The following is a 13,365-nucleotide window of genomic DNA, read 5'->3' on the forward strand; positions in this document are numbered from 1 at the left end:
CAATAAATATTATAGCTTAAGTTATCATCGAATTATTGAACTTTTTCATGTTTTTGTCATTTTTCCCAAAAATAATAATATACATTGACACAAACAGATGTCCCCGTTAATTAATCTTATCAGGCAGACCCGATAACTACATGGTATGCGGATGTCATTTTTATAAATGTTATTGATGCATGCTAATATATGAGTCGTGTTCTGAGAAAACTAAGCATAATGCATGTGCGTGAAGTGTCGTCCCAGATTAGCCTGTGCAGTCCGCACAGGCTAATCAGGGACGACACTTTCCGCCTTAACTGGATGTTCGTGTAGAAGAGACTTGTAGTTCCTTTAAACGAAAAATATCATAAAAACGGAAAGTGTCGTTCCTGATTAGCCTGTGCGGACTGCACAGGCTAATCTGGGATGACACTTTACGCACATGCATTAAGCCCCGTTTTCTCAGAACGCATCTCATATAATATACTGAGTGTAGCAGACTATATTGTAACTCAACTGTTTTAGATTTTATTATTAATTTGTAAACGAAACACTCAGACATTTTAATCTTTATTAAATGGGAAATTTCATCAGAAACAAGAAAGTGTGTTGACATGTAGACGAAACACAAGATAAACCTATGTTATAGTTATTATTTTCTGTTTACGTTATGACTTGAAAACCCAAAAACTGTGAAACAGATATTGCTATACAGTCGACATCGCTCAAACAGTATGTTACATGGTAGTTTAGTCAATTTTGCTGATGGTCGAATTCTGAAGACATTAAATGTATGCAATAAAGACGGTTAGTTTGTGTTTGTATTAATTTTCTCGCGATTAAAACAGTTTCAGGTAATCTTTAACATAAGAGTGGTCTGTGTTACTAATTTCTTGTTAGGGTATTCTCAAACAAAATCATTTGATGCATATGAAGAACATTTATTTAATACATTTCAGTCAGTTCTTGATAATTAGCTATAATTTATCAATACTTATGATCCGACTGCATCATTCAAATTCCTGAATTAGCTGTTATTTCCAACGGTATAATAATGCAATAAAATATTTCAGGTACTGTTGAACTTTGATATTGGTAATCGCACAAAACATTGTTTTATTACGTGATGTAAATTCAACATGCAAACCTTTGTGATTTAAATACTTTTATAATAAATACTTGTGTTATCATTTTGTGAATTTCGGCAAAATGTGTTCGATACGTTTGCAGTAGAAACTTTGTTTTCGTGTTTGTTGTATGCTTTTACACATCAAGTATTTTTAATATGCGCAAACAAATTTAAACACAGATTACACACATGTAGTTTTATTTAAAGACTCAGTACTAATTATGTACAACTGCAATATTATGCCAAAGTTAGGAACCTGGAATTATCTCACTTTCACAGTTAATTATCTCTGAACATCAGGAATTTTATGTCAAGGAAAGCATCTTGACAGTAGGCAACTACTTCTATCGTGCTCTCTCTATATCATATATGCTATATCAGCTCAATGACATAATGGTACCATTAGCCGTTTACGGCATCACAACTCGATAATATTTCAAAATATGGTACCGATCATGTTCAATGGCCATCGCGTAGTTTTATAATTTAAAACTTATACGTTTCAAAGCGGGCATTGCGTTTTCTCACTAAAATACTGTTTATTTTAAATAGCCTGAAGTATTTGATACACAATAAATTGCACGTAAAGATTGTCAATTATTAAAACGTAATGCCGATTTGGCCAGACTTCGTGTGGCTTGGACTGATATTATACGAACATAATCAATGGAACTTGTATCCCAAACTGCCTGTATGCCAATAAACCTGAATGAAGCGACGTCTTAAGGTATTGAAGTGTCGTCAAATTAAATTGCTACGTTGTTAGACTTTTGGACTCGACAAGCAGGCAGACACGACCGCCACATGACAGAGGTTTCATCCTCTGAAAAAATGGTAACCATTTAAAGCTTTGATAAAAATTCTCATTTGTGATAACATGTGGGGAGGGGGGAATTATTAAATAATCATATTAAAGGCGTATTCTTTTATATATGTGCAAAGTTCCAGCTTTTGTGTTTGGGAAAATAATAATTTGATATAAACCGATCAAGGAGCTTAAGCAACACAAGAAGAAAATTAATGTTAACACACGGTGTTTGATGGATAAATAACATAGCCTGCTGACAAAACGTATAATCAACAATACCGCACTGTTAGATATAGAATAAGTATAACTATTAATGCGCACTCATTCAAACTATTTAAAATCTAATACTGTCAGTATTGTCTTATTCTATAATTGTCCAAATAGCCTTTTCTATATAAATACATTTACTGCCAAGTTAATTACCGTTAACATGGTAAAAAATATGTACAGTAAATGAATTTGTTGATGCTTACGATATAAACTAATTACTATATTTTTTCAAGAAAACACACGCGGTAAAAATCTACTTTTTTGTCTTATGAAATACAAATACATGTGCATACGTACATTTATAGATGGTTCATGGTTCAATTCATTAAAACTCTGTTATTGCTGAGAAATGTTTAAAAAATATAAGTAAATCATTTGAGATTTTATATATTTAGTCATATGTTAACTGAGTTTTACACTTCAGTGACAGTAGTAAATTAAGAATTGAAATGTATTTGATTCCCGATATGCGTGTGAACAAACTTTCATATTTTGGCAACATAGGTAAATTTGATTGATTTCATTTGAGATTGGATTCAACCTGATGTGTCTTCATAATATCAGTTGAAGTGATATTATGGGCATTTTCACTCTTGAATTGAGCTGAAACGAATTAACAGGTCAAAAAAGTTAATTAAAATGTGGTTACTGACCAATTATCTGCAACTCATCTTGCTACCTGTTGTTTATGAAAACATATTTTATATTCGATATCCTTACGTGACTCACCCAGTCTTCTAAGCCGAAATGATCCGTAAAACAAAATTGTGTCTTTGTGTCGTATGAACGAATCTGCACTAAAACTTAATTTAGGGTCACATCGTACATGCATGATCAGTTGTCAAAAGAAACTACGGTTGATATTCAATGCATTATTTTTCGGGATATTGTTTTAAATACTGATTCTGCATTAACAAATATAAGTGTATATGAAGTGAAAACACCAAAAATAAACAACGGTTGAGATAGACACCTATAAACTGTTAGATGCCCATAATATCACTTTAAATGTATACAGCATCAACAAACAAAACATAGTTTATATTATGTAAAAACAACAACTTACAGATTCGTCTATGCATGCAGGAGGGCAATTGCATTATGTTGGGATCGTAAAGTAATAACTACGCATCACTGGACATTAGTTATCATGTGACAAGTATTAAAGATGTAATGTGCTAGACCATACAGTGAATCTACGATTATTCGTCCAAACTTAAAAATCATTTATTGACCAACTTAGTCATTTATTGACATAACTTATATAACTGTATCGCTTGGTCTGACTTCATATGACATATATACGGTTTATTTCAATATATTTAATGAGTATTGACAATATGAGATGGAATATTGTGTACATATTTTGTTCATATATAAAGTACCCAACAAATATTAACAACAAAACATCACGAGGCAAAATTATGACAAATCATAAGAATAAGATATAAACAACCTATAGAATCCGATTATCACAACAATGCACATTATTACTGGAACACTTGCAAAATCAAAATAATGAGTCGACATGTAAAAGTAAAAGGCTTTTTTCAATTATAAATTATTATTTGCGTTACATACAATTAACATTAACAATGGGTAATGCATATTTGTTTAATAATCTTACTTTTGTTTTTATTATTTGCTGATAGAGAAACAACGTTATTTCTAGTTGTCCAACATTATAACTGTCTAAAATATACTTTACATCGTCCCAGTTCTAACACGTCGTTTCCTTTGTATGTATGATCGAGACCTTGCGATTGTTATTTCTTTGTCCATGTTCTTTATTATTCCAGATACTCGGGTACCAGCCTTTTTTGCACTTTCCTACACAGAAGCTCCGCTTTAACGTGCTCCAAAACTTCTCGCTGAACCAACAGTATATGATGAAGTTCAACGATGACCTCAGTACTAGAAACAATATGGTCGCATAAGTCATGCTGTTAAAAAGCGGGGAAATGACGTCCAGAAAAAGTCTCTTATAAATGTTGAGAATAATGTACGGCCCTTGGCACACACCGGAAACAATCACAACCATAATTAGCATTCGGGTGATTCTCATTTCCTCCTTAGAGATGATTGTCCGTACGTTGGAGTCGTTCGCCAAGTGGTGCCGCAAATACTTTGTGGAACGATGTATTTCTAATATCAGTAAAATGTTTAAGACAAGAACCAATATGACCGGTGCTATTGCAAAGAGACAACAGTCCACCCAGCTGGAAACGTGTCGAAACTCCTTATTTAGCCCTAGGTTTGTGATGATTATTGCTGGCAATTCCTTTTGCACACATGGGTCCCAGTGAAACTCAACTTTATATCGAAATATGCAAACGACATGATACAGCGTTGCAATGGCGATGATAGATATAATGATAATCCGGGCCCGAACTACTGTACATAGTGTCGTTGCACGAAGTGGGTGACAAATGGCAATGTATCGTTCCACCGTTAACATTACGGTCAGCCACACTGATGCGAAAAGGAAAATGTTAATGAAAATGTTTCCATAGGTCATTATCACCAGGTAGTAATGGTGGGTAACCCGTTCTAGTCGCGTATCGAAGATTCGCACGCCTATAACTACCAAGAACAGCAGGTCAGCCACTGCTTGAGATATAAGATAATTATTTGTCGATGTTGACATGCTTTTTTTACTCAGCACAGTAAGTGTCAAGATAATTCCGATGATCCCAAACACGCATATAGTAGGAAGAAGAGTGTGCATACATAGTGTATATCCTGGTAGACCTTCTTTTATACTTTGCATATTATTTTGACATAAGTCATCGTAGTAATCGTATGTCAAATTCAATGATGCCTCACTTATTGTCATGTTTGTAATGTTTATTACCTGAGGATTTTGCATTGTCAGGTTGTTAACCGATTGCAGAACGTCATCCATGTAATAAGCAACCATTTTAGCATCGAAGCGTGCTTTGCAGTTTTTTCTTCGCAATGTGATATACCTGGAGCATGTTCTTAGTGTCGCTGATCGATTGTAAACACGGTTTACATGCTATCTGAAAATATAATCAACACTCTAGTGTTTGGAGTTATATATTCATATAACACGCAATAGAAATACATGTTATGTTATCAAACATGATTTACGGATCTGTGTACGGATCTTTCTCACGGAAAGGTAGACATAAGCATTATTAATATACAACAAGGCAAGTTCCAAAACAATTCTAAATGTAATTGTCAAAATGTAATTATTGTAATTTGATTGGTAAAGGACCGAATACATTTTCTTCTTTTTTTCATTTTGCGTTTCAAAAACAAACGGACAAACATTCTCTCGCTCTTAATGTTTACTAATACTATTTATCACATGCTATACCCTGTTTCCCATGTAATACAACCATAACATACTTTTTATATTACACATGTGTAATACAACATTTTTAAGCGTTTTCATTGGCTTAGTTTTCGTTTATTGACCAATCGCATTTTGTTATTTTGCTGAAATGACTTTGCATCGTTAAATGACGCCACGAAATGTATACAGCATTCGGGATTTATCATTATGTTTGCGTAAATATTTATTTAATTTCTTCAGTTAAAAGCATTCGATAAAAAAGATCTGACACTCGTTGTCATATCATACCATATTTTATTAAACTCGTCCAGGAAATTCGTTAGTAAGCTCGCCAAAGGCTCGCTTACTCACAATATTTCTGAACTCGTTTAATAAAATAGGGTTCGATATGACAACTCGTGCCGGATCCTAAATAATTATCTGTTAACAGGAATAATTAAATTGACCAATCGTATAGATTGATTACACATTTGTGGACTTAAATACACTGATTACAATGCAATTTGATTCATCTTTCAATGCACAATTAAAAGATTTCATAAGACAAAAGAACATTAACATTCCTTTTTGGTCAATCTTTTATAATCCTTAATCATATACAGTATACTTTACTTCTAATAACCGAGTCCTCTTTTTAGCAGTTTGATAACCCATGCAAATACGTTTTTGAAACCCGTATAAGTGTCCTTAAAGCCATCGATGAGCAAAGTTGTTAAGAACTAAATCCTTTTCCACTGAAAACTTTTCTGTATTTCAAATGATTTATAACAACATCGCAATATCGATTCGTCCCACACACAGGTGGAGAATTGTTTGCTGAGTTTTGCAGACTTCTGTCTTCAGAATATCCGTATCAGTTTGCTGAGAAATTTGGAAATTATGATAACGGCTGTGCCATGATGATACATTTTATGTCAGAAAATGAAAACGCCCAATACATAATGATATAACTTTTTGAGCTTGTTGAGAGATGTAAACACAAAGGCTTTCCTTTAATATGTGGAGATCGTGCAAATGTTCATATAGTTATTAGGAAAATCTAGACATATTATCAATCAAGCATTTCTTGTTACCGTTAGTCAAAAGTATCCAATATGAAATTCATGCAACTAAAATGTGATATAATATCCATTTCTTTATCAAGCGCGCTAGCTGTAACGCAAGGAGTTTATGTTTGTAAAGTGCGTGCATATCCGCGAGCGTTTAAGTGTTTTCGCCAGTTCGATCTTTCTGTGTCTATTATCATTTGTATCCAATATTTTTTATAATTGCAATTATAGATTAGGATGGCGAGGAAGAAGATTATGATGATTATGATAATCATGATAATGATGATGCGAAAATTATGCTATGTTGTGCGTCCTGAATATCATGGCAATAATTATTATGACAATGCTTTCATTTTATAATGCTAAAATTGTCCAAGAAAATCTTTCGAGATTAACAATATCACATTTATCCTAAAATTTACCGGTTTCACAACTTATCTGAAGCGCTTTAGTTCATTGGTTTACACTATTACGCACATTATTAAACTATGTGTGCCATAAATTATGAGGTGACCCGTCATCTTGCATTATTCAACAGCAGTAAAGCCAGTTGTATTTACTGCACCAACAGGTCTCCAAGTAAAACAATGTTAAGCATAATTTGCGTCTGTAAATTTCCACACGTTCTCTGAAATTAAACAACATAATGTGTCAGAAGCTGATTGTGTACTTAATGTCTTTCTGCTCGCGGAGATAGATAGCAAATAGTGATAGAGGAGTACACTTTAAAGTATTACAATCATGTCTTATACATGTATTCATGCACTTAAAGTATATGACTGCTTACCAATAATTGTATTTAACGAAATATTTATATTAAATAGGGTTAGGGGTTTTCATGTCTAACGTGAGTAGATCTACAGAGTTGCAGCTGTCTCAAACTTCCGTCATAACATTTAACAGTTTTAAATGTTTTCTGAATATAAAGAGAATATAATTAGTTATTTGCAATCACACGGCGTGGCAGTTCATAGTATTTCTTTGGCAATTACCCAGCTGAGAAAGAGTTTTTCAGTAAAAGCATTGTCAGTGTCCTTACTTACAATCATAAGAATCAATATATCGTGTATAAATGGTGTGCACTTACTTGGTGAAAGTAAGATATCCTGATTAGAGTAGATTGGTATTTTTACACTGAATTAAAAAAAACTGTAGACAGTGTAATTAGTCATAGCTTTGTTTTGTATTGCAGACAGGATATAACCGCATGAAAACAGTTTGTTGCATGGCATTTGAAAGATTAAAATATCTGATGCTCATTTTAAAAACATGTCTACAGCCATAGCATGTTAATAGTTCTGTATTTTAATGTAAATAGTGTTTACGTATCCACAAATCGCGTAAGGAAATATCAACTGCATCGTCAAAATGATCAATGAAATGAAGGTTTCAGATACTACTGAAAAGGCAGTGTGCATTATTTCGAAGCTAAAAGGACCTCTACTATTAAAATCCAAGTACTTACCTGCACATTCATTTCTGGTGGGATATTACAATTTAACTGTTACCTTTTTTTGTTAATGAAAATACAACACTTAAATAAAATATAAAAATAATATAACAAATTGGTATTACTAGTATAAGAGTTGTTGTGAGAAAAGGCCATGCGTGATAATTTGAAATATGTATAAGCATAACTATAACTTCATGTTTTATCTTTAATATATATTACTCAAAAGTAAAAACGAATTTGTTTGGTTTCTTACTAGGCACATGTGTGATATAGTCTGTTGAAAATTGTTTACGCCTTATTGACATTATGCTGAATTTAGTGTTTGCAGTTATAATATAAAGAAATCGTAAGATTTACTTGTTGCCCCTCATCCGCTTGATAGCGATATACCTTATCGCGTTTATTGAATATTATATCAAATCTAAAGTACAGAATAGCAGCAAACAATTGTTTTTGAATTTCTGATTGCAAGGACGAAGTAATATAAAGAAGACACAATTTCCGCTGATGATCAAATTATTATGTAATATTAATATAAGCATCTGCTTTTCATACGTTGTTTTGACTGCTGTACCGAAGATTGTTTTCGTGTTGAGAAACAATAAATTAGTGAGTGTCTTGTTATGAAAACAATAAAACAGATCATACTTAAGTTAAGTGTTTTACTTGCTCTATACAGCAACAGTTTACTGGATTCACTTTAGAATTTCTGTTGGCGTAATAGAAATGAGCGAGTTTCTGGTTTTAATAAATCGTAAATCATATAGCGCTCTGTCAATTATTTTACCATGAATGTCAATTCCTAGAAAAATCGTCATCAACTTGTTTGCTCAAATATGTTTATTACTTTAATTGGTCCCAATATTGACAAAAGAATATCATATTATATTGCTTTTACTGCACACTATTTGCCTTATTTTGTCAATCCTATAATTTGATTGCCTGGTAAAAATTATTTGGCAAACAACTTATTTCCTTCAGGCACGCAGGAATATTTATTACATTCAACGTAGACGTATGAACGTGTAGTTTCATGTAGAATTGAAATGATATTCGACATCACTGCGTATAATTGATAAATTGTGTCAAACTTTCTCAAAACGTGTTCGTCCATAAATTGATTTAAATATAAAACAATATTAATGTTATGTATGTTATACGTCAAAACACGTCAATTATAAATGAGCAGTGTTAAACATTTAAAAAGCACTCTGTTACTTTAGAAGAATGAATCAAGTATTTTCTAAAAAAGCATGCCAATTATCGATTAAGGATAACCAATAATTTCAAACATTCGTTAGCTCGATCTTAATTTTCATCTTACATGCTTGAAGGTAAAAATCAATTACCTATTGGACATCATGTAATAGCCGTAAAATGACAATTTCATGAGACGAGTAACGAAGAGAACATTTTACATAATAGAGAGTTTATATAATACTTGATATTGTACCAACGTATTTCTAATTGCAGCTATGCACATGCTGTCCATCACTTACGCTACATGTAGATATACAAAAGCTCTCTTAATATTGTACGGCTACCAGTCTTATAAGAATAGTACAGTTAAGACAATCAGCTGACGTCATAGCATGTTTCAATGAAACACAAAGGCTCAGTTGAAATATTGCAAATATTGCTTTGATGTGACATTTATTATGGATAATTATTGAAATTAGTGTATTCCTCTATTAGTTTAGGGATTTGAAGCCTTGTCCTGGAATGTTTCAAAAACTTCATGGATTCTGAGAAGTGTTGTTTTTGAATACTGTTGACATTAACTCCATATAAAACATGAGGAATGAATATAATGGCTCTATTGTGAGCATCTGGTAATTAATTGTGTTTGTCTTAAAATATATATTTGTATTTCCATTCTCCTCCACTCGTCTGCTGTTCTAAAAATAACATGAAAATAATTTCAATTTTTCACAATCTGAAAATTGTAATAGCCTATTGACGTTTGTTTTTATAGTTTAGGATTTTATAAATAGAAAACACATAACACTCACCAAACATTCTTCAAACTGGCTGATATCAAGTAGATTTTATTATCACGCCTTTAGCGACTTTCTGCTCGTGCAAATAATGAAGTTACATTTTCTTGTATATTTCAGTTACGTTTAATTTTATGTTTACAGTTAAACACTATATACGTTTAACAGTATATATTTCATTTCTTACTAATGTCTATTTATTCAGTGACAAACTACAGGAATTCAACAAAATTTTCCATCTATGCAACTGTAAAGTGTTGATTTTTAATACTTCCCGTGTTCTTTAGCTATCTTACTTCGAGTGAGGGTACGACTTATATCACGGAACAATGATGTCAAATTGAAAATTGTGGAGAAAATTCACGAACATGCCATGGTTATAATCTTTCCGCTTAAGATAAAATTATCTTTAACATGGTAAACTGCACGATCCCCTTGAGCACATTTCTCCGCAAAAGTGGCTGCAATTGTTACAAATGTCAAATGTTATAAATAAATGGTAACACAATCAAACTATTTTATTTGAAATAAACTACAAAAATTAATTTGAAAACGCAATAATAAGACATAAACAAATAAATCAAAACACTAACCTTTCTTCGATTTCTGTTGGTTTTTGGAACATCAGAATTTATATTGCTAGACGCATTGTTGAATATCTTTGAGAAACCGTTCCAGTATCCAATTATAAATGTATTCATTTATTATCATTACACATCCTGCTTTTAAACAATTTACACTGTCTTAACCTCAGAGTTTTCTGTTTTCCCAACAGATCCCATATACTTCTCAGCTGATGTGTCAAGTATATAAATGTCCAGTATATGCAACAGAATGACTCAATTTTAACACTTCATATATCTGACGAAGATAAATTATTTCCCATAGAAGAGAACAACTCTTAACATTCAATTGCGCCAATCATAAACTCACTGTAGGATCACTCTTAATGTCTTGAGAAGAAAATAATCAGCCCCAATACACCACCGCCACTCCGTGAACGATCATCTGTAGACTGCTAAACATTAATTCTTGAACCGACTATTATATAATATATTATTCATGTGGAAAATGAATTAGCCAGATTTTATCCACTGTGCGAGAGCCAATAAACGGAAAGCAATCCTTCGGAAGCACATGTTTGGCAAATATTCGAAACCTCAATGTTTAGTTCTACAATTATCAAGTATTAGTTGACATGTGATGGAAGTTGCATTCTAGGAAAATGGCGGTACTTTGATACAACTGTGTTTCCTGGATTTACACAGGATCATGGTTATTCAATTATCATACTGAAATTCTAAGACTGAAAATAAACTAAGATTCGACAAGACATAATCATTTGTCCTGAACAGTTGTTTATTCATATGATATGTTTGTCACATTCCGGTATTCATCAGAAAAGTTAGTTATATATTGATATTGTTAACATGTAACGGTTAAGCAATAATTGTATACCAATATTAACATAGTATTACAAGTATATTGCATTACATTTTCTTAAGATGTAGTTTTGCATCATCTTTTTGATCAAATATAATTCATATTCGTCTTCGTAATTTATAGACCAATTGATTTACAAAACCATTTTAGTTGAAAACTGTTTTAACTCGTTTAAGTTTTAACATTTGCGAACTTACATAAAGCATCGGAAACGACCGATAATCGCATATATATATTGAGCATAGTTTAAACAGTAAAAGTGCTTGATTGTTTCAAATTTTAATAGAATTATTGGAAATTGGCTTATTCAAGTAAGGTACAAATGGAATTTACAAAAACAGCAGTAGGAGATATGATAGACCGTGCCTATTGTCAATTAACATACGACACTGTTGCCGTTAGTGATCAATGCAGTCATCTGGGGCATGAACGGAGCCATCTCAATTTACATAATAATTTATCAATGATGACACTGGAGACATGTCGCATACCTAATCAATTTATCAATACACAATCTTTGACCTCGTCGGCCATTTTACTGAATGGTTTGGTAACATTTGTATGTATGACATCCTTAAAACTCTATTAAAATATCGTATTGCTGTATTACCGGCTTTGACTTATCGTTTACTAAACCTTATGGGCCTGATGAAAAGCACAATTTTCACAAAGATATAAGCTTTTTGAAACATCAGCACAAATAATGTATAATCGGAATCCATTAGGTTTTTAAGTAAGACTCATCTCCACAGTACAATGTATTTATTGTTTACAGTTTGATACGGATTATATCTACGTATGTTATCTTTGAATGTAGTATGAGATGTTTTTAGAAAATCGTGACAACTGCATGTGCGAAATATTACATAATATCTTGCCTGTAAGGTCATGTGCACCTTCTCATTAAATAATTTGGCTGATGATGAAAAGCAAAATTACCTCCACTTTAGAAGGGCATAGTTTGCCCCGTATCCGTCCATCTTAGGTTTTGTCGGAACAATTATTAATGAGTCGATAAAAATATATATGAAGTCCAAAAACTTGATATACATGTTTTTTGCTGAGTTTTGAAAGCGACATACATACCAATGATTATCAGAAATGCGTTAGAAAATTAACAATTATTATTATTTAAGAATTGAATTAAATTAGATTCTTCTTCATATCTTTGTTGTAGGAATTATCGGAACATTTACACATAAATTAGGCGTAACTTTTCAAGCTTTTCATACACCGAATATATTTAGAAACACTATTCAATTCGTATGATTAAAACATAGTATGTGGAAAAGCTGCGATCGATTAAACTAGAATTGTTATCAAGGGCTGATATATGCTAGTGTTTAAGTCTCGTTTCACTTTCGGTCTACGAAAGGATGAAAAGATTTCGTTCGCGCTTATAATGACGACATTTAACTGTTGACGAATAAAAAGCAAAGTCGTTTAGATTCGCGCGAAATACTATAAAGTAGAGGGAAAACTAGGCTTCTGGGACAGAACCGTTTCCCATCCGTTTCCCATCCGTTTCCCATCCGTGTCCCAGGCAATTCTATATATAAATGTATAATATCTTTTTCAAGATATTATATATCCCCCAGGAAATTCTCTATATATATAAATGTATAATATCTTTTTCAAGATATTACATATTTCCGAAAAGTCAAGCTCGGGGCGGCATCCCATTCGCAAACGCGGCGGCTCGAGGACTTTTGACCACTACCATTATTCGTGATTTTTACAAAAAAAAAAAAAAAAAATGAAAATGACTTAAGTATTTTTTTTACTATATAAAATGGATGACCAAACGGTACAAGAATTGATTCAACGGCGTATTCAGCAAATTGAAAATCCACCACCACCAAATGAGCATTTAAATAAAGTTTTACAAAAATTTCAACATGATCAAAAA

The 13,365-nt window shown here is 32.4% G+C and overlaps 1 protein-coding gene across 1 annotated transcript; it reads right to left on the minus strand.

The window, feature by feature from the left end:
- Positions 1-1,996: 1,996 nt before the first annotated feature.
- Positions 1,997-11,210, minus strand: LOC127865294 (probable G-protein coupled receptor 139). The gene is made up of 2 exons (XM_052405300.1): positions 10,607-11,210; positions 1,997-5,212 (listed from the first exon to the last, which is right to left on the minus strand). The coding sequence occupies exon 2, from the start codon at positions 5,107-5,109 to the stop codon at positions 3,910-3,912; it is 1,200 nt and encodes a 399-aa protein (XP_052261260.1). The 5' UTR covers positions 5,110-5,212; positions 10,607-11,210; the 3' UTR covers positions 1,997-3,909.
- Positions 11,211-13,365: the final 2,155 nt, after the last annotated feature.

The sequence above is a fragment of the Dreissena polymorpha genome, chromosome 1, assembly GCF_020536995.1.
Source record: "Dreissena polymorpha isolate Duluth1 chromosome 1, UMN_Dpol_1.0, whole genome shotgun sequence".
Taxonomy (NCBI): domain Eukaryota; kingdom Metazoa; phylum Mollusca; class Bivalvia; order Myida; family Dreissenidae; genus Dreissena; species Dreissena polymorpha.

What these genes read in the sequence shown, in the direction of transcription:
- LOC127865294 (XM_052405300.1), bottom strand. Translation starts at nt 5,109, where the DNA reads ATGGTTGCTTATTACATGGATGACGTTCTGCAATCGGTTAACAACCTG.